Here is a 22,680-nt window from a genome sequence, read left to right on the forward strand (position 1 = left end):
ACTGGTGCCAAGTAATTAATGGAAAATTTCACAGGATGACAAGCACATGTATTGGCCCTTCATGTAGTCAAAATTCATATCTATACACCATTAAGAACTGGATTGTGTTAGTATTAAACTTGCCAGTATTTGTTTGGGAGAAATATTTCCTCTTGAATAGGCACCAGCTAATCATTAAAGCTTCCGCTGCCAGCTCATACAGTGGAAAGAAGGAATCCAAAAATCAGAAGCCAGCTCTAGATCTAGCAATATAAGAATACCATGCTATCACTCGAGATTCTGTTAAAAAAAATAATAAAAAAAATTAATCATTCAGTGCTGTCCAGCAACAGAGCAACAGCAAGCTCTGTCTTTCACAGAGCTCACAGGAAATACAAGACCAGATTTGTTAAATATACCATTAAGAACTAGATCTTAGTTCCACTGAGCAAAAATACACTGTAGGATAGAACACTGGAGAGTTACCTGCTAACACACCTTCTAAGGCAAAGGATCAGTTATGATTTGTTTCCGAGTAGTTTCACAACCTAAAGGACCTGTTAACTAGGAGATACTCTTCAATTTCTATTTCACTTTTACTGATGTTTTATTTGCCACTTTGTAGCAGTCGGTATGTCCACCTGGCATTTTTTTTTTTTTTTTTAACACTCTCAGGTGGAAAGGAATAGTCTATTGTACCTTTAGAGAGACATTTTACCATAATTTAAAGTTTCCAAGTGATGAGGCTTTGCTACACAAGCTAGTAGCCTCTTTCCGAATGGCAACTCGTTTCTGGTGACGTTTTCTAGTTTCAGTTTCCAGTCCCTGTATCTTACATCTCTACCAGTGGAACTAAAACACACACTGGTATTAGAAATCTTGCTGTTTAAACTAGGATTTTGTCACCTCTTGAGCTTTCCTTTCAGAAACCAAGTATGCCACTGTTTTCTATGTCTTGGGCGTTGAAAAATAACATATCACAACGTATAAATCCTCTTTTCCAAGTTTTAGAGAACAAAGTGACTCGGAGACCAAACCTTGCTGGAGCTGCCCTAAGTTTACATGAGCAGGGAATGGATAGCTGATGGCACTTTTTTAGAATACCAGTTTCTTAAATACAAATCTGGTAACACACATCAAGGGCTACAACAGCTGATAAAAAAAAAAAAACAAACAACAAAACCAAAAAACTAGAAAAACCCCAACCCTATGCAACAAGGGAATCAACAGTTAAGATTCTTAGAATCTCATTAGCTTATTGCATAACTCCAAATTAAGAAACAGATTGGCAGCAAATAGTCATTGTTGCAATTATGATGCCATGGACTCTGCTTTCCTCTCTCAGCAACCTGCCTGACTCATGCTAACTGCACAAGTAATAGTATTACTAGCCCTTAACTCTTGTAGTTGCTATGCTTCAGTGTTTTTTTTTCCTGTGACCCAATATCGTTTTCCCACAGGCAAATTCCTGATTTTCAGAATGTATTGCCAGGTTTAGCAGCCAGAAGAGTCTGCTGAGAATATCTGCATAGTGCTCCTCTTGGACTTGACTCTACTGAAAAACAAACTGGGGGTGGGTGTCAGGGACAAAGAAGTTTTATGCTTTGTTTGTCCAGATCAGGTTGCTTAGTTACTCAGCAGATGTGTCATAAAAAGAAGTATAGTCAGGGGCCTATGCACGGACAGCCTGCTAGAGCATCAGAAAAACCCCTAACAGATTACAGAACTCTGGATTGACTCCATAGTGAATCTGGTTTAGGTACATGTTTATTCCTAGATTGCAAGAAATCTTCCTTTTGAATAATGTTTTCTTCCCATATATGAATTCTAAAAATTTACTTTTTAAACTGCAGAGAATTTGCAGCGGTTTGGAAAATTCCGCTCCCTGGCTTATCTTAGCAGGGTCTGGAGGTACAGCTGACATCTTAGCCACATTCATGAGTGACCCGCAGCTTACCACGCCAGAAGCTGTTGAAAAGCAATTTAAGGAGAAATTCCCTACAGAAAGGTTCTTGTGGAAGGACATTCTCCAATGGACAGCAACAGTGAGCTCATGTTTGACAATTACATGCATCAATGTTCACAAAGTCTCTCCTACCATTTCTAGGTCTGGTAGTCCATTCAGTACAGGTTTGGGCAGCTTCTTGTCAAAAGTTTTGGGTAATCCAGTGCTCTGACACTCACGTTGTAGAATACCTCTCTAACATTAAAATCAAATGCTCAGTCGATCATATGAACTACTTTGTCCTAGCGTATCAGCTGAATACTTAGGGCTCTGTCCTTCCTCAATTATTTCCTCAAGTGACAGCCAGCACCCAGGAACCCCACAGTCCTTCTGGAGGACATGAAGCATTATTTACATTCCACAGCTGTGGAGCTTGTGCAGCTGTGACAGAAGAGACCTAATTCATAGTTTACAGCTGTTAAATGGAAACCTAATTGTGGATAAGCATGAATAAGTTAAAAAGAATGAAGGGTGTTTAGAAATTATCCTATCTATTGTCAGTTATGTGTCATCTTAAAGAAAGACAAAACAGATTCACAGATTTTCCTCACTTTTTGTCTTGAGGCACACTTGCTGGACTTAAGCCACCACGCGTAAGTGTTTAACAAAAAAAAAAAAAAACAAAAAACAAAACACACCACACTTTGAGATTGTCTTTATGTGAAGATTGAACCGCACTGTGTGCCTCTGAGATAAACCAAGTCCACTTGACCTGATCCACTCCTTAATTCTTTGCAGTACCTGCCATAATCCTTAGCTTTAAGAATTCCACATATTTATTCCATTAGGGAGAACTTTGCTGGATCACTAACACAAGGACATGGAAGGGCATCTAGAAACAATATTGCCAGATGCTCACAAAGTTTCAGTGCAGCTGCACTGCAAGAAAGAAAACTCAATAAATAGAGAAGCAGAAGGAAAGAGTACTGTATATATCAGTATTTCACGACTTTTACTCAAAGAAGATTTAGAGACTATGCTTTTAAATAAACAGCTCAGAGAAAAACTGAAATGTCAAAGCAGGAAGAGATAAAACAAAACTAGTGGTATGCTGGCCACCGCACAACTAGGAGTAAAATAATAAGAATGTGAGTTAAGGAAGGATCTTTTAATTAAAGCACTGCTCTGTTCTAAGGATATCCAAGTTCTGTTCCTCCTATCCTGCTAGGTGATTTTGGAAAAGGCAGTTAACTCCCTCCTTGCCTTAGGACTTATTTATATATGGGAAACTAATAACATTTGTCAGAAATAATACAATCTATATAATATATAATATTAATAGAAATAACAAATAATATATATCATCATAATATGTATTATTATATATAATAATATTAGTTAAGAAACTAATAACTTGCCAGGCCTCCGCTTTACAATTAGAATGTAAGTTTTTGGGAAATACTGTATGGATGATCTCCACTGGGCTCTTAAGCATTAATATATAGCAGTAGGACAATGCATAAAATCATTTTTGTTTCAACTCCCAATAGATTCAGAACATTATTTCACACCAGCATCTTTTAACTCTGCACAACTTTGAGCAAGATGGTTCAGAAGAACTAGACACAGTCATTTTAAAAGCTTTAGTAAAAGGTAAGAACACCACAGTGTAATACTTGGTCTTACTTGATTTCTACCATGCCATAAATGTCTTTCATTCCTGTCCAGAGCAAGTTCAGTTGGCTGTTGCATCAGATTTCATTTCTGATGCAGAGTTCTGTTTACTTATTGACAAATTAACTGTTGCAGCTACCATAGCTCTTGTAACTTTGCTTTAAAATAGTGTTTGCTTTTTAATCTCATGTTATTGCGTAGTACTATTTCAGTCGCTCCTTTATTTCACTACTCGCTTCTCTTAGTTGCAGAGGTTATAGAAGAACCAAAATATACTGGAGCAGTTATTCCAATTAGAAGCCATTCAAAAACCCACACACACTAAACCCAAAAAAAACCCACAAATAGATCTGAACTGTCTTAGTTCCAGAACAATTCATTTCTCCTAAAATAAGTCTTCACTGTATCTTCTGAAAGATGACGTTACTTGCTCTGCCACTCATTTCAGTTTCTGTTAATTGTTTGTGTTAGCCTAAATTTAGCATGGGGGAAAAGAAAAAAGACATTCTATTCCTAACGTGCTAATTGAAACAAGACAAAAACACAATAGCCAGTCCTGTCCCCCCTTTCTGCAGGCCAGAGTCCCTCAGAACCCTACAGACACTCAAACTGAATGTTTTAATAGACAACTCAGGAGACAAAAATTAATATTTTTTTAATATTAGTATTTCTTAAGCTGGGGGGGGGGGGGGGGGGGGGAAGTCCTGTGAATGGTTCCTGGTTAAGCAATCCACAGTTCTGTGACAGCTGAAGGAGAGCTTGTATTGCTAATCAAATTACCAATACTACACTAAATTAAACAAAACAAGTGTAAAGTACTGAGTTTATTTGCATTTCCTATTTTGGCCAGCCTGTAAAAGTCACAGTCAGGAGGCTCAGGAATATCTGGATGAATTGAAGCTGGCAGTAGCCTGGAATAGAGTGGACATCGCCAAAAGTGAAATATTCAACGGTGACGTGGAATGGAAGGTACCAGGTTTTATTGCCTTAGAGGACAATCAGTGTATGACCCAACATGTACACCCTAATGAAATGCTTCAATTTTTAACACCACCTGCATTCTCCACTAAGAGGTTAGGCAGTAATAATATGCCTCCCTAGGGTGTTTTGTCCTTCTGGTTCCCTGTATAATACTGGCTAAAGACAGAGGGATAATCAGTGCTCACAATCTCTAACTTGAGCTCTTCAGAGGCCAGAATCTTTCCCCCTCTCCTGTACAGACCTTCAAAGCAAACAAACTGGAGCTTACAAAGGAGAAGCATGCAGATATAACTGTTAGAAGATGGTAGGAAGAATGTCACTGTTTCCAATTGCTGTATAAATACCCAGGGTGGTGGGTAACTAACATCACCACAACTCCTACAGCATGCTATTTGTGTTGATGTTTTAACATTAATGCTTACACTGACAATTTGTCACAAAGAAATGAAGAGACTTCTGCCCCTCTTTCCTTATTTTACCCACTGTTGACCTGGTAGAAGACAAAATGTGTATGTCCTCATCTTAAACCATACCTCCCTCTTCATCCATGCATGATTACCCAAAAAAAGGTCTTACTTTCTCCCCCGTCCCTCCTTTTCATCATTCTAGTCCTGTGACCTGGAGGAAGTGATGATGGATGCTCTGGTCAATGACAAACCAGAATTTGTAAAATTATTTATTGACAACGGGGCTAACATATCCGAATTCCTGACATACAGTCGTCTGCAGAGACTCTACTGTTCCATTTCTCAGAAATGTCTCCTCTATGAACTTCTACTGAAGAAACATGAAGAAAGCAAGCTGACCTTGGCAGGGCTTACTGGTCAGCAGCATGAGGAGCAGAAGGACATCTGCCCACTCTTTACTCTCAGTGAGGTCTCTAGAGTTCTCAAGGATTTTCTTCATGATGCTTGCAAAGGTTTCTATCAGGACCTCAGACATGGAGGCAAGAAGAAATCCGTGAGTTACAACTTTCCTTCATATTCCTGCTTCCCTCCAAAATTTAGCACTTGAAAAATATTAACTAGGTCTAGCCTTTGTGGATGGGGCTAGGGAAGATGTGAGTAACAGTCACTTCAGTTTCTCATTCTTTTTTCAGCTCATTATTACAGCTAAAATTGTTTGATTTTTTAATTCCAAAATGAAAAAGGAAAAGAAAGGAATTTCTAAGAGACTGTGATTCCTCTTTCTCACTACCCACATGCTGGGTTTTATGCAAGGTTTTACTGTACCTTGAACTAGTGCTAAGGTATGGCCTCTGTATCTCACACCCCTCTAGCGCAGCTTCCACAGACTGTTCCTCATCCTAGCACCCAGTACACAGAGAAGAGTTCGTTCATCTTATTAATCTCACATATGTAAGAAGCGATTCAATGAAAGATATGAGGAATATAAAGAGATAATTTACACTTACTAAGGAGTAATTAGACATAAAAATAGCATTCTGCATTTCCCGCACAGAACTTCAAGCACAAGTACTTGAAAGACAGTATTTTCTAGGAGACAGACAAGCAGGCAACGGCCATTTTCAATCCCAGGTTAGAAAATGGTAATCTTCATATGTAAAACTATTCCCAGATTTTTACTGTGTAGGAGTTGATTGGATATTCAATAATGTGCAGTACATGATATTTCCTTCTAGAGCATTATAGTCTTTTGTTATTGAGTGACATAAAACACAGCAAGAAATAAGAACAATTGTGTGAAGTGGCCCTGACAAGCACCCTGGCCAACACATGACAAGGATAACACGTGGCAGGTACCGCTGTGGAATGTCTATAGTTCACTGCTCACGATTGTGCAATAGACAGTATCAATACACCGTTGAAATGCAGACGTGATGAACACTGAAACTCAATTTCCAAAATTCTTGCAAAAACATTGGAAGTAAGTTTGGACGCAGGATTTCAGAAGAGAGGTACAGAGAAATTTCATTAAGATCAGAGTTTTAGACAAACTAAACAAACCTTTTGATATTTGCCAAATTATAGTTTCATCTTAAAGCTGTTTAAACTAAAATAAATTAAAAAAAATAAATTCTCACTCAAGAACTTCAATCACTTTTGCTTTGATAAAGCCTAGCTAAATTAATTAGTAGTATGAAAAGCTAAGTTTGAATCGAGTCAGGGCAGACAATGTGGGGCAACACCTTTGAAGTCATTAAGCAGACTCCAGACTTACAAATTTTACAGAAATAAAAATTTGCCCCTAAAGTCTCGCTTATTTTTGTGGGAATTGGCAGTAAGTGAGCTAAAGCCAAGTGCTGTTAATAAGGCCCAGTTCAGACAGCAGATCACACTGCCTACTAACTTTTTTCCTTTAAAAGCTTCTTCCCATGGCTACCACCAGTGGCTCAAGCCCATTATCACTGGCAATAGAAAGAGCATCACTGTACTGGGGTTCTGTGTCACAGTAGGTGTCACTGCTGCTAAACTGTGTGTCTTATTTTAAGTTAGGAACCAATAGTTACAAAAACTGATGGGACTTTTGGGGTATCTTTTTGCAATTCAGTTGATTAAATAACTTGCTGCAAACTGAAGGGAAGAATCTCAACAGCCCCAAAAAACACCATTACAATAAATTTTAGCAGAATCCCATAGTTTCAGTGACCAAAAAATATATCCTTACAAAAACTTGTTTTATTTAAAAAAAAAATCCACTTGGACTGCTTCTAATTAACACAATAGATATAAAGGCAGTTTGCAAATATACTTACAACTCAGACCTTGACTCAAGTTGCCATACTTCCTCTGGGGAGCTTGTCATTTTTGTTTGTTTGTTGCGGTTTTTTTAGATCAAATGCTAAAGGAATAAGCAGTGTTCTATCTAAAATAATGCATCCCTGCATGAGGGAGAGGTTTCTCAAAGGAAAGACTTATAAGAGGGTACTGATGTACTCTATTCTTGTCCTGTACAGGGCCTTGGCAAGATTTACTTCTGTGGAAATAAAATGCCTTTTGTTCCCTTTTCTCTGAAGCCATGTCCCCTGGTAGTTGTGCACAATCCGATATAACTGAAAGCAAGCTCAGATTAGTTAATCACAGGTTTGTCTTGTATGATATTACACACCAACGGTGAAAGCCTGGCCTTAATAAAGTCAGTCAGAGCTTTACCATCGACTTAATGGAGTCACGGTTTCATCCAGAACGTTCTCACACATATTGAGTTCTACTGGGGACACAAGGGTCCTTTGATTCAGTACAGAATGAACTAATTACCTCTCAGTCCTACAGAAAAGAAAAAGGAAAATCAGAAGAATATGAAGTGGCTGGCAAGGCCAAGAGCAGCTTAGATCATGTAATTTGCATGGAATGCAGCTGCAAAGCAGGTTTTAATTTCTACAAACCGTATTTCAGGATAAAATGAATACAAAGCGATTACCTGGGCCCTTGGATATGAACCAGAAAAGTGAAAATCCTTGGAGGGATTTGTTTGTATGGGCAGTACTTCAAAACCGGCACAAGATGGCAAACTATTTCTGGGCTATGGTAAGCTTTGAGCTGTAGCTGCTTCAGGTGAAATATTGGCATATTTCAAGTATATAAGACAGTTATTGCTCAGCCTTGCTGCTCAGATGACAGATAGGTTTGTTTCTAAAATATGAGATGCAGCATTTATAGGGCCTTTCATCTCCACGGGGCTTGTGCCAGCAGGGGCTAGAGGGCCTGGGGGAGAGGGGGGGGCAGAGCAGCACCAGGTGTAAATCAGCACAGCCTGAAACACTGCTGATTAACTTCAGCTGCAGCATTGGCCCTCCCTTTCCTTGCTGCTGATGACTCACCACTCTCAGTCTCAGGTTTTGTTCCTTCTACAATAGGTCAACTGTTTGTGTTCTAGCATGGTCAAGAGGGAAGACTATGCAATCAAGCATCTTCAGCTTACATGCTGTACGCATAGGGAACAACAGCATCACATGCTCAAAGGCTGAGCTTCAACTGGCATAATTGGCTCATGTTTTACAAGCCTCCACAACCGAAGCCCTGTCTCATACATCTGGAGTGCAACACCACAGCTTCCCTCCCCTGCAGAGCCAGACACAGCTACTGGGCTCCATCCCCGAGCTTCCAGACAGCCGCATCTGGCACCACGGGGGAGTCACGGGGAGGGACAAACTGCAGCACAGCTCTTCAGCCACTGAGTGCGTGTGCATGCAGACACATCCGCACCTTGCGGGGCCTTGTGTTTGTGGAGCCCTGTTACCAGAAGGCACGTTTCTCTGCTGTGTGCCACTGTTGTGCCGCTGCCAGCTGGGCTCCCTCCTTTCCCCTGCATCCTTATGCAGGGTCTCAGCACAGCCATGTTGAGGTATCTGGGCACTGTGACGCTGTTTTGCTCTATTTCCATGATACATTCGTATCCTTTCAGTCTTTGACTGCTACCCCGAATCAGACCCTCTAGGGTCAATCAAATCCAGAAATCTCCAAGCCTTATAAGGCACAAAAACTACCAATATGTGGCTTTCAGTTCTCCAATATCACCAAAATTGTCATTTCAATTGATATTTTGGACTTTTAAGACTGTGTTTGAGGGGACATTCTTCAAAGGGGAGACATGCATGAAGTTTTATGTTTTGTTGGATATGTTCCTTAGCTAAGTCTCCCCAGTTCAGAAATGCCTTCCAGTGGCTGGTAACAGCAGCACCCCTTTCAATTCTACAGGGTCAGGAGGGTGTAGCTTCAGCTCTGGCAGCCTGCAAGATCCTTAAAGAGATGGCCCGTCTGGAGACTGAGACTGAAGTAGCACGTATGACGAAAGAGGCCAAGTATGAGCAGCTTGCTGTCGGTAAGTAACGGTAACAGCATCAAAAATTTAAGAATTAACTGCCATTGGAAGGCAAGCAAGTGAAAAAAATACTGATTCAGTTGTAAAAGGTCAACTGTCATGAATAATTTAACAGCCTTGCAGCACAGGCATTCCCAAACATTCAAATACCACAGAAGGAGGACTTAAAACCCAATCCTTTTGGAAAAATCAGTGTTCCAAGACTGGCCCCTGGGATGCATGGAAGAAATTACTCTCCTGCTGCATGGTGGTATTTTAAGTGTCTGATCTTAGTACAAGGTGTGTTACAGAGATGGGCAAGATAGAACCACCAAAACACTCCCAGGCTCGGAGCAGCCCGTTTTCCTGCAATATCAAGCTTGATCTGTAAGGGCCACTAGAGCAACAAGTTTAAAGGTTTGTCTCTGCTGCTAAAAATAATTCAAGATTACCTCACTCAGAAGAGGGCTAACTGCACTGCAAAGCTGCAGTGAGGCTCAGGCTGGTTTCGCAGCGGACAAGCTGCCCCTCCCTGTAGCAGTAAGAATTCAGGTATCTGCAGTGCCAGAACGCTAAGCCCTCTCCCCTTTGCCTGGTTTAAAAACAGACTGCTCCGCAGAAGCTTCTGTGCTGATGAGACTTCAATGTAATCCCTACCTGGAGACAGCACTGCTGTGAACAGAGGGCATCGAAGTACACCAACATGGAAATGCAGAGGCTTTTTCTCTCCACTTAGAACCAGCAGCACATCAAGCAGCTGAAGGCTTATGCAGACATTGCTACCTTATTTACACACAGATCACATTTTCCCCTCTTCTCACAGGGCCGTTATTATTTACAAAAAAATAAAAGTCAGGTTCTCTTACAATCACAGGGCTCAAGTAATTTAGTCATGGAATTACAGGGCCTAATCCAATACACAGAAATCTGCTCCTTGGCTTTGGTAAGTATTAGATCAGATCCTCAATTTTAATTCTGGCTCGGATAACACTGTCAATATTAAGTAGATGATATCATTAAGAATGATAAATGCCACATCAGCTGCAAAAGAAAGTTAACTTGATCCTGTCCCCAGCCCTCACAGTATAACAAGGTACAGGCTGGCCTAGGAAAGGTACCGAGATAATCAAGTGAATCAGCAGAACGAAACAGACACGAGAAGTCAGATCTTTGGACTGTTCATCCTGGTTTCTGAGCTCCAGGACGAGCTTCTCTGGAAAGAACTATACCACAACACTCTACCAAGTCTAATGCTATTTTGTGTCAAACAGCTAGGTCTTAAAAATCAAGGGTTTGCTGGCTACGAGCCAAACGTGAGCTGCTCCTTTTGTTCGGTCCGTTCAGCAGAGCAGGAGCAGCATGGCAACTCATGCGGTTTTGCTTGATCCTGCCTAAAGCTCCCCATGAGGCAGCTACAGATGAGGGACTGTAACAAACACTGACATGTGCCCAAGAAGTTTCTTACACTATAGAAGAACTGAGAAAGAAAACCTTCTCCTTAGATCAAAAAACAACAGGAAAAAAACCCCAAACCGCCAACCAACCAACCAACACCCAAACGTGCTAGAAGCCCCAGGCTAAGAAGCGAGTATGCAGGTAGGAAGAGGTGGGAAGGAGGTACCGAGAGATTTACTATATACCTTTTCTGCAAATGGTGGGAATTTTAAAGGTACAGTGATTTCTTTTCACCAAGGCAAAACTGTTTCATCTGCCCTCTGCTCCAACATATGTACACGCATGCATAAAGCCATAGCAAGTTATTATTGTGTCCAGCATCCTTTCTCTCTCCATCCCACCTCCTCTTGGCTCCTCAGGCTCTTTTCAACTACTTCAGCCTTGCAGCAGTCTCTGGTGCAGCAAGGAGTACCTGGCAGTTACTCAGGCTTTGCTGCCACCATGCTGTGCCCTGCACACATCACTTTCTTGCCTTACATTCAATTTTTTCTTTTAAATTACAAGATCTGTTTGTCTGCGTTTCCTTCATTTGGCAGAACTGTTCAGTGAATGCTACCACAACAGCAAGGAAAGAGCATTTGCTCTGTTGGTGAGGAAAAATCAGTACTGGAGCAAAACCACCTGCCTTCAGCTGGCTACAGCAGCAGACGCAAAGTCTTTCTTTGCACACGACGGTGTCCAGGTAAGCTTTACGGACCCTTCCCTCACCACCTTTACCGCCAGGGCCTTTAAGCATGATGTCGGACATAGAAGAAGACAGCAAAGCAACTGCACAACTCCATGAAATGGATTCCCCTAAGAGACATTCTTTGGAAAGGGGACTCTTCCCTCTCCCTACCACCAGACGAAGAGGATATTGTACCACATCCCTGACAAAGCAACACAGTTGCCCCTTTCTCCTCCCTTTCATCCAGCTGGCCCACAGAGCAGTGTGCTGAGGAAAACGTTTAGCCCTTATTCCATCCTGTGCTTTTTATTCCTTCCTTGCTCACAGAGAAGCATCAGGAAAACACTTTAAAACTGCCTGAGGCATAATGAAGCTGCTCCAAGATGTGAGGTAATTCCTTGTTCAGATTCAAGGAAGAGCTTGCCGATAAATCAAATTACTATTCAGCTTTGCCCTCACAACCCGAGTTCTCTCCACACACACAAAGCTAAATTAAGAGTGATGGTGCTTTTAGCTTGCAGTACCTGACTTGCACTTTCTTAGTACTACAGATGTTGCTTAATTCCACCTGACTTGCTGTTCTTTCCATTGTCCTCTTCATAACTCTTTACATACTCAACATCTGCAGAAGGACGTGCAGAGTACCTGTTTGCTCTGAAGGTGTGTCTGCTCTTTAGGTTTCCAGAGCATTCACTGTCTTAGGAGCCACAGAACATAAGTGCACTTCACCTGCATGTATGTTTGTGATGTTGAAGCCATCTCTCTAGTTTTCTTGTCTTTCAGGCCTTCCTGACAAAAATATGGTGGGGAGACATGTCTACAAACACACAGATCCTGAAGTTAGTCTGTGGATTCTGGTGTCCTTTCCTAATCTACACAGATTTAATAGCATTCAGGTACAAGCATACTTATCTCTTGCACCCAAATAGTTAAGGGATGAAAAAATAAGCCATATAAAAACCATCCAGACTCAAAAGCATACATAAGCAATATTACATAAGCAATAAAAACCAGCAATACTGCCTCTGAGTGTCACCAGGAGGATGACACCACCGTTAACCAGATCCATTTTCTGTGGAACTTAGTGGTTTGTGTGTCCTGTGCTGGCATCTATTCTAATACTTAAAAGATCAGTGCCATTGTTTCACATAGATTACTTCTATTTTGCACAGTCAACAGAAAAACCTGTTGGAATTCTGTCAGCTCCAGAATCTACATAGTAATGTGTAGAAAATCTCCAGATGTATCCCTGTAGGTTTCTAGTCTTGCAGATGCCCGATTCAGACCTCAGTATTTTATCTAGAAGAACAGCCATCAGAAAGCAGTAATATCAGCCGCAAGCCTGGCATCTTACCAAGGAAAACAGCCATCACAAAGCAGTATTATCAGCCACCAGCCTTGATAACCATACGTCAAGCTTAAAAACACAGGACTGACATAAAACGAAATATTTGCAAATTCAATGTCTTATGAGATCTCTTTGTTAGTTTTCTGCAGGCACAGCTTTGGATTTCATGGTTTTCAGCTGTTTGTCACAGTGAAGATGGCTAGAATCTTAGGTTTTCTAAAAAAACTGAACAAACAAAATCAAAGCTAAAGGGGAAAAAAAAGAAAGAAAAAAAAAAAAAGGCAGCAGTCAAGATGCTGAGACATTCATAAGAATCCAGGAACTGAAACTTTAAGAATACCTCCTAACATTGTGAGAATCATACACAAATCATCAGAATTGGCATTATGAAATATATGTTTCTTAACTGTTAAACTACTTAAAACCCAAGAGGAATACTTGTTTGGTGCTGCTGACTTAAGACTTTCCTTCTGCCAGTATCACTAAAGCTGACCTGCTTGTCATGGCAGTTGCCAGATTCACAAATCCAAGTAATTTAATGTGAGATTTTCATTAAAACTTCACCAAAACGCTTATGATTCATAATCAAAGTAAGCCTTTCCAAATTTGTTCTGTTTAGAACAAATTTTGCCACTTTGCCTTGGAAATGCAAAAGTTGACACCATGTTCCCTGCTGCTTCTGGCATTTTCTCTCTTAATTGCTACTAAGAGTAACCAGAAATGGAGTACTGGGCAATTTTCTTCTAGGGTTTGTTTCGGCTCAAATCCTAAGTAATTTCAGGAAACTGAGCATCCTGTTCCATTTTTGTGAAGCATGCCAATTATCGCTTCTCTGAATCTTGTGGATGATTTCAGCTCGAACCTTACAAACTAACAGAATTTGCAGAGCGAAGGATTATACATTATTTAATAACTTCTCAGTGGAGCAAGTCCAAGATAAGTACAAGCTAGCAGTTCTGTATGAATGCCAATTTAGTAGTAAACAATTGCTAACCATCATCTTTCAACTGATGAATATATTTCCTTACAGTGAGGAAAAGCAACCAAAGGATGAGCCAGAGCCATTTAGAGAGCCAGACAGTTTAGATCCAGAAAGGACTCTCTTTTTTTCCAAGGAAGGAGAAACGTAAGTTTGAAACCATTAGTTCATATAAATTTTGTCACAACAAAGAACAGTACACTTCTTGTGAATTAGTGACCAAGAAAGTCGTTACTCCTCAGAAAGTGCTACGCCCTCTTGATTACTGCTGTTGTTGCTCTCTAAAAGGAATACAGAAAATAAACAGGGATGTATAATTGTTTTAAGGAGACACAACTTGTTCTGAGCAGGTAGTTTCTACAGAACAAGGAACCTGCTTAATACCTGGAGAATCAGAAAGCATTTCCTGAGGTTCCCTTCAGCCCATGATGGCTGATATACATTGGATTTAGGAACTAAGCCCCTATCAGGTTACTGAGCTGAGAGAAAGAAGGTTCTCTGCAAAACCCTGTATTATTCGAGTGCATCACTACATACTTTCTATAAAGGCAGCAACAGAAATACCTGCAAACATCAGCACCTGGGAATTTTACATTAAAATCAGCTTCCCATCATACTAGTGCTCTTTATTTATATTGTAAAAGATGGGCCCTGAGGAACCCGAAGCGCAACAAGAAAATGTAAAAGTTAGAGGGAGCATTACACAAATGAGTAACCGAGCACAAAGATTTTTTCACTTGCTTGTGATCATTCATAGATCTGTGATTTGGCACTTCTGAATCCCACCGTATACCTCTGCCACCCACTCATCACCAAAACCTGGAATGCCACAAGGACTTCAGGCAGCGTAGGAACACTTGATTAGCACAAAGTCCTCTTAATGGCTAAATAGCCAGTGGAATTAAGCATACGCTTTTAGGTGATCTAAAGAGAACTTCAGAAATACACAAAAAACAGTAGCAAGGAAGCATCATCCAAAGAATGAAGTGTTGGACCAAGTCAGAGTTTTTAGGTTCCAGTTTTACCCCTGACATTTATTGGAGAAAATATATTGGAGAAAATAGTTCTTCTCTCACCCTCCTTAACCTATAAAGCAGGTGTAAAAACATCTGCCTCTTGGGAGCTATTTGTAAACATATCCTGAGTGAAGCGTGGTTCAGTCATTACATTGTGCATTCCAATTGCTATTAGCAATCTATTTTAACAAAGAGTCTCCTTCCCAGATCTATTTCAGAATCTTACAGTAAAGCTGCAATTATCCATTTATGATATTAGCCTGTTACCACGGGAATGTATCTTAAAATGTCATTAATTGGGAGGCAGCAGAGTCAGGCACACAGAAGACACTGGCTGTGAGGAGAAACTTTTCCTTGTAACAAATGTATTTAATAATTATCAAAAATGCCAGGGGAAGTTAAAAAAAACCCAAAGAGCCATTTTTATTTTTTGGGAGGTGAAACTGAAAACATACCCTAGTGTGCCCATCCTTTGTTAGAGATCACACCTCTCAGAGTCAGAGTCACAAAATTAAAGATCCAATAACATCCCTAGCTTACACAGGAGAGCAATTTATGTCGAAACAAACCCTCACGCTAAGATCAGATTGCTATCTAATATGGGGAACTTGCATCTTCTGCACAGGATAATTTCCATTTGCAATAGATAGCACTTCATGTTCCAAAACACAGCAAGAACAAGTGTAGATATACCGGTCAAATTTCCCTTCAGTTATCAAAATACTTGTGTAATTCCACAATAGTCAAAGACAACCTTAATAAATAATTTATGAGGTCAATGTTTTTTGCTAAAAGGCTTCTATATTACTTTTTCTGCAATTTAATCTAATAATAAAGGGCAAGATGCCAGCGCTTACAGTTGTGTACAGAACTAAACCATTCCTTCAGTAGTTCTCTCAGAGTTCAGCAAGGATAGTCAACAAACACAGGCTTCGTATGACCCAGCACTTTTAAGACTGGGTCATGAAGAAGAATTGTTTAAAGTCACGGCAACAAGAATGCCTGCATGCAAAAGCCACAAGAAATTTTCAGAGCCAAAGTATTTACAAACTGACTCACAAACTACATTGGCCATTTGGTTTTCTTTCAATTATTTAGGATGATGAAGAGCAATTAGCCTACCACCACCCTCTCCTTGTGTATTTGCAGTGTTTGTACTACATGCAGGAACACAATCAAATTAGCACAACAAAACTGAAATAACAAGAATATGCATTTAAGCCTGATGTGACTTTATTTTTTCAAAACCTTCTTTTCCACTTGAAGTATTTCTGCTGCGGTAACGATTGCTCTGACTTCTACAGCCTTTCTCCTTGCCACCCTCAGCACCTACATGTTACTATATTACAAGAAGCTTTATATAGACTAATACCAACCCTATTCCCGTGAGCTAATTCTAGGAAATTATCACCAAGCCTGTATTCTTTTTGCTTTGCAGAGAAAATGGTAAACTGGAAAAGCAGAACCCTTCCAAAAGCACAGCATGGGCAACATTCACATTTACTCGGTGGAGAAAGTTCTGGAGTGCCCCTGTAACTGTATTTATGGGGAATGTTATAATGTACTTTGCTTTTCTGTTTCTATTCACTTACGTCCTTTTACTGGACTTTAAACCACCTCCACCTAAGGGGCCGTCTGCTAAAGAAATTATACTTTACTTCTGGGTTTTTACCCTGGTCTTGGAAGAAATCCGACAGGTCAGTAACCTACAACATCTTAGTAATAACATAGTAAAACCTGAAGCAATATTTTGAATATACTTACAACCTTGTAAATCTGTACAAGCTTGAAGATTTCAAGTATCACATGCTGTTTTGCACAGAAGAGTGATACGGAACTTACCTTCTCCATAACACTGCCTCCCAGAGCAAGCTCTTCACATAAACCTCTAGCACCACCTGTTTTTCCATCCTGCTCCAGCTGTAGCCACGTCAAGTGGTCTCTAAGATTCAGGTGCCCTTCGTTTTGCAAATCCCTCCCCAGAGATTTCACTCCCCAGAACTAGGCCCTCCCACCACAAATAACATAAGTTGGAAGTTATATTCTACACCTGGAAACATCTTTTCAAGAGATTTTTCCCTGCTGGGGACTGTTTAAAAAACCAAATAAATTAATTCAGATCGTTTGTGTTTTTCCTAAAATGCATCTCAACCCAAAACATTAGCAGCTCTCTTTTTGGTTTGCTTTTCTTAAAAAAACAAACAAACAAACAAACCCAACAACAACAAAACAACTAACCCTCAAAAACCCCACACCACAAAACCAAAACCCAAAAAACTTGTCTTATTACTCTCCCAGTTACTGGCTTTAGAATGTTCTCAGCTCAACAACTGAAATAATGTGTGAACAATGGTGCCAGTGTGTTGCCAACAGTGGGTGCATAAAGCTGTCCTCTTTAGACACAAAAAAGCAGTTATAAACATTTACTCTGGAAGAACAAACAGTTGTTATTTAAGCAATAAGGACAGTGATGGGGATCCCAGTTTCTTACAATTTATGTGAAATTATGCAGCAAGGCCATAACAAGAGGAGGACGCGGAAAATATTTGGATCAAATAAAATTTCATTGTAAACCTGTAAAACCTGAAGAGTGCTAGGCTAAAACCCAGTTCAGAAACGCAGCTCTTGGCCTAGATAATCAAATGCACACTCACTGACAATCCCAGCATACAAATGCCAAATCTGTCCCTGCTGGTCAGACAGCCGTGTCTAGAAACTGAACTTTGACTGGAAGTCGTATTGTTTAACAGCCCAAATGCTGACAAAATCTTAAATCAGGCCTCAAAATTCTTCAGGCTAATATTACAAGAATAAAATGATTTGATTTTTTTTTTTTTTTCTTTTTCATCCAACTTTTGTGTTTTAAAACAGTAAACTGAGCTTATATTTTCAAGCTTTTTTTCCTATTACACTAGAAATTTGGTTTTGCTCTTTGCGGTGAAAGAGAAAAAGGAAACAGGTAATACATTAAAAATCGCAGTGAATTAGTGAAACTGGGAACAGATCAATACCAATGATTATTTCTCTTTTTCAGAGTTTCTATACAGATGAGGACACAAATTTAATGAATAAATTTAAACTGTATGTGGAAGATAACTGGAATAAATGTGATATGGTGACCATCTTCCTCTTCCTGATTGGGGTAACTTGCAGGTATGGATCTGTTCCATGTGATGTGGTCAGCATCAGTAGCCAGGGCTATGTGTGTCAACTGACAGGAGAGTCTCATGCATGTGAGGACAGGCTGACATTTACTTTTCTAACCTTTGAGACATGTTTCTGCAATAAAAGCTTCTAAAATTCTGCAGAATCATAGAAGTGCTCCAGAGACCACAAAAAGACATACTGGTATATTCAAACACATGTACAGAAAAGCTCTGCTTTTTTTGGTTGGTTGGTTGGGTTTGGCAATCATTCTTACTGAATGTATTTTTATTTTTTATTTTAATAAATCCCTTTGAAGCCAAGACAGAGAATATAGTGTCCCTCCATCTTTTGGCTATTTCTCATCAATGTACAGACATTCCTCTTATAGGCTTATGCAACCACAGCCCTGAAGCCCTTGCCTTTTCCTAGCTAGGCTGTGCCTGGAAATTGAGTTTCGAAAAAAAAATTAAAAAAAAAAAAATTGAGAAAATACTTCTCGGCAGTGCTCGCTGAGATCTGATATTTCGTTTCATGTGTTCTGCAGGATGCTGAACTCGACTTTTCAAGCTGGCCGTACAATACTTGCCATTGATTTTATGGTGTTTACACTTAGACTTATACATATTTTTGCAATTCACAAACAACTTGGACCAAAGATCATAATTGTTGAAAGGATGGTAAGTGTGCAGTCTCTCTCAGATAAATACTTGTGCTTTCTAAAAAATGGAGAAGAGGCAATCTTCGCTTTACAAAGGAAATCTGTTTGTAATCTATCTTTTTTTTTATTATTATTTTTAAGGCTTGTCATTTTGCATATATTCCCTTATTTATCATGAGTATTAGATGCAATGTTTGCAATAAATCCTTCAAGAGAGCTCTATAGTGTAGTAAGTTGGTCCCTATTTACTAATCCTTGTACCTTACCTAATAATTTATCCTCAGATCTGACAAATGATGAGTCAAGTGTCTTTGACTTACTGCTGTTCCTTCTACTTCATAAGCTGTGTGCATTCAGAGCAAAGACCTCAGACAGACGACTGTCCATTTAACGAAAGGCAGGGCATTTACTGAATGACTCTGCTCCACTTGGGGAAATAGATTGTTATTTGCAAGAAATGTGGGGGGAAAAAAATCTGTGAAAAAAGGATACTTGCAAGTTTCCCACAGGAGTTATTCTTACTTATACTCTGTAGCTCCGAGTTACAATGAAAACATATTAGTGTTTTGTGTGCATATGTTGGAAGATGTTGATAAAAGATTTTTATTCATTACCACTCTCCTGCAGGAAACGAGACATTACGACTACAGTTACTGTGGTTGGGTATGCGTTGGTATGTTGAAGTAGCTATTTATTTAGGCATGTTAATCCTCTAGGCCAATTAGCTCATGATAACTGATTAATAAGAGTTCATCTAATTGTAAGTGCTATTACAGAATTTACAAATATTTGATTTGTGACTCACAGCAGAGCTCAGTAAAAGCCCTACAGTCTAAACAAGCCTATACCTTGAATAAACTTTACTACCAAGCTATTTGGTTTTGTCTACAAATGCAATAACTGGAACTGTAACATGACATTTGCTTGGAGTAGCAAAAGGGTAAATGGCAAATAAATATTTGTTCTTGAACATTATCTAGCTTACAGCATTAGCAGACTGTTATTGTAAGAGAACAAGTCAGATCTACAGCTCCTAACCCTTCCTTGCTGCATACAAAGCTAAACCAGGGCCTTGAACAAATATGGTGATGTGTCTACTATGTTCACATCTGAAGTTATATGACACACAGATTAAGAAGACGCAGATAAGAACCTAAACAGCAGCCTAGACAAAACCATAAAATAGGACCTTTCATCTTCCCCCCATCCAAGCCAACACAATGCCTTAGCTTTGCTAGTTCCGTGTTGAATCTTACATCAAGTGAAAGCTGCTTCAGTAAATGATAACTTCTTGAAAGGTTTATCAAGTGGGTTCAAGCAAGATCATTTCCCTTAGTTAGAGAAGCAATCTAAGATTGTCTGTTACCGTCTTTCTCCTTTTTGACCTTGCTACAGAATTGCTGAAACAAGTCGGCAGCTGCTAAAATGGCAGTTCAATGCCAGAACAGTGCCCGTGCGCAGAGACTGCAGACTGGAAAAAAATATGTCCAGTTTTGCCACCACTCTCTCTTAATGCTGATACCATTATAGTCCTGCAGCACTGCTAAATTTTAAGTCATCCAGAAAACAGAACAGATTGGTCAGAGTCAGAGACACATCAACTATGCCTTGCCTGGCTTAGACACCATGTTTCTTATTGAACTCTAACATCCTGGAGGTCTGAAATGCCTGTGCTTTTGGGTAACTGCACAATCCAATAATCTAATTGAAATGAATCTACAGTCCCTTAATGAACTCTGTCTGATTAGATGGGAAAAGGATGAAGTGTTCCTCTTCCACCAGGGAAAAATTATTGCACTTGAAATACATATTAGTTTGTTGTGTGGGTTTTTTTGAAGTAAGTGTTTTAGGATTCAATTACTTTGCTTCTGTAGAGAAACACAATGTTTAAAAGCAGGAAGTCCTGAAAACAATCCCTAAGATGCATTACTTGGCTTGGAAACCCAAGACAGAAGCTACCTGATCCTTGCAGCCTTCAGTGTCTGCCGTATCGGTGGTTCGGTATTCATCAGTGAGCACCGGCTGTACTGGGATGCACCACTGCTGCAGCAGAACTCTTGTAATTCGCAGTAAAGCAGTCGATGGTACTGTGAGGTCTCACAAAACCCCCTGCATTTAATAGATCCACTTAAAAGATAAAATGTGCTTTGTTTTTAAATGTTAGATGTTTGAAAAACAAGGTTTTAATTTAAAAAGTGTCTTTAAATGAACTATCAAAGAAAAATGCTGCTTACAGTCCAAAAACGATGATGACAGCAAGGTCAAGAGAAGAATTTGTGCATGGAACTATATCCTATTCTACCCCCTTTAATGTAAACGAGCTTGTAAAGAAACAGCATTATTTGAGCCGTTTTCATATGGAAAGACTACCGTTCCTTAACTATGCTATTACAGTCACGCCTCCTCCTTTTCTCCCCTCCCCCTCTCTTTTTTAGATGAAGGATGTCTTCTTCTTTCTATTTTTCTTGAGTGTATGGCTCATTGCCTACGGTGTGACAACTCAAGCTCTACTTCATCCTGATGACAGACGCGTAGAATGGATATTCAGAGGGGTGCTTTATCGTCCCTACCTTCAGATATTTGGCCAGATTCCACTGGATGAAATAGACAGTGAGGAAATTTCTGCCCCCCCTAACCTGGCCATTTTTGAATGCAGGCTTCTGACTAGAGCACGGAATTCCTTCCCAGTATTGTTTCTTTTTATAGTGTCTTTTTTTATTATTATTATTATTATTATTAAATCTTTATCCTGCAGGCCAAAGCTTTCTACTGTGATGTAAATAGTGTCCTTGCAGAGAGATAACGTGCACTGTGGAATTACAGTAGAGCATAAGGGTTATACCTATTTAGACAACCTGTCTGAAATATTCACACAGGGCCTTGCAGTTTTAAAGGCTGGCATACCTTTTTTCACTTCAATCCATTTCCGTTCAGTTTAACCTCGACCCAGATAACGCTGTGTAAACTGAAATAATAGCATGTCTGTACATTTTGGCAGTAGTTTAATGTGACGGTGTTAAAGCAGTACAGCTCTGCCCCTAAGCAAACACTTATGTTTTAGAATTAAATATTCCTCCAGAGCATTTATTGACTCTGGAGGTAAAGCTGTTTAAATCAAGTAAACCCAGTAATTGCATATATGCAATATTTCAAACAAAACAACATAAAAATAATCACAAGACACAGAAAAACTTGGACATAAGAGTTCAAAGGCAACATTTCTGTTAGGTAAGCAGGTAAAACACAGCACAGGTCATCTCTCAAAGAAGTCGGAAGTAAGGCCACAGCATTTAGCTAGAATAACAGTGCTAAATATCAGTGGCAATATTGAAGTAGGATTCAAACTTCAGGAACCAAAAAAAATCCCATAGATGAAAGCAAACCAGTAAGCATTCTTAATGTTCACTCTGCTTAGTAAGAAAAAGCTTGTGTCTTAGAAAAGCTAGAAAAGTCTGAATGAGATGAGAGCAGGCATGTGATTCATCTCACTTAACTTTAAATGCCTACAATGTAAGCATGCAGAGCACAACCAGTCACTTTTTTTTTTCCATTAAAGTAATTGGAGAGAAACAAGTATTTCTGGAATAGGATTAATCTCATTTGGAAATAGGTCAGCTGTAGTATTCCCTAGAAATGGGTGTTTCTCTCCATTGAGACTCCAAAAGGTGTCTTCACCTGGGTAAATAACTGGTTAAAAGACAAAGAAAAAAAGGATTAATTACACAGCCAGCTTCCAGAAGGGAGTCATTTGTCCTGGGGCCCTCTGAGGCTTATTCCGTTTAACATCTTTATGAAACATAGGGAAAGGAGATTGGTAATGAGGGGGACTAAATTTGCTGACAAAACAACATTATTGGATAGTGAAGACTAAAGCTGATGCCCAAGAGTTGCAGAGGACCCTCAAAAGTGCTAGATCATCAAATTAAATTCAGTGTAGATAAATATATGGTGATGCATACGGTGAAAGCAGTCCCAGCTGTGGTGAGCCTTGATATAACTGCATGCTCTAAGGAATATGATCATGGGGTTATCTATAGCAATGGAGAAAAGAATTATTAGTGCAAAGATGG

General features: G+C 39.6%; 1 protein-coding gene and 1 long non-coding RNA gene across 2 annotated transcripts in view; one reads left to right on the forward strand and one right to left on the reverse strand.

Annotated features, from left to right (window-relative positions):
- Nucleotides 1-16,886, reverse strand: part of LOC119154832 — a 41,550-nt gene extending 24,664 nt beyond the window's left edge. The window contains exon 1 of the long non-coding RNA XR_005106547.1: nucleotides 16,648-16,886. This is a non-coding gene — a long non-coding RNA (uncharacterized LOC119154832). The remainder of the gene's footprint in view (nucleotides 1-16,647) is intronic.
- Nucleotides 1-22,680, forward strand: part of TRPM5 (transient receptor potential cation channel subfamily M member 5) — a 39,685-nt gene that overhangs the window by 9,024 nt on the left and 7,981 nt on the right. Inside the window, exons 6-18 of the mRNA XM_037402784.1 lie at nucleotides 1,833-2,024; nucleotides 3,475-3,577; nucleotides 4,449-4,567; nucleotides 5,189-5,539; nucleotides 7,936-8,067; nucleotides 9,238-9,361; nucleotides 11,332-11,477; nucleotides 12,246-12,358; nucleotides 13,841-13,936; nucleotides 16,244-16,502; nucleotides 17,840-17,958; nucleotides 18,497-18,629; nucleotides 21,046-21,220. Coding sequence (XP_037258681.1) covers nucleotides 1,833-2,024; nucleotides 3,475-3,577; nucleotides 4,449-4,567; nucleotides 5,189-5,539; nucleotides 7,936-8,067; nucleotides 9,238-9,361; nucleotides 11,332-11,477; nucleotides 12,246-12,358; nucleotides 13,841-13,936; nucleotides 16,244-16,502; nucleotides 17,840-17,958; nucleotides 18,497-18,629; nucleotides 21,046-21,220 — 2,062 coding nt within the window. The remainder of the gene's footprint in view (nucleotides 1-1,832; nucleotides 2,025-3,474; nucleotides 3,578-4,448; nucleotides 4,568-5,188; nucleotides 5,540-7,935; nucleotides 8,068-9,237; nucleotides 9,362-11,331; nucleotides 11,478-12,245; nucleotides 12,359-13,840; nucleotides 13,937-16,243; nucleotides 16,503-17,839; nucleotides 17,959-18,496; nucleotides 18,630-21,045; nucleotides 21,221-22,680) is intronic.

The sequence above is a fragment of the Falco rusticolus genome, chromosome 10 (assembly GCF_015220075.1).
Source record: "Falco rusticolus isolate bFalRus1 chromosome 10, bFalRus1.pri, whole genome shotgun sequence".
Taxonomy (NCBI): domain Eukaryota; kingdom Metazoa; phylum Chordata; class Aves; order Falconiformes; family Falconidae; genus Falco; species Falco rusticolus.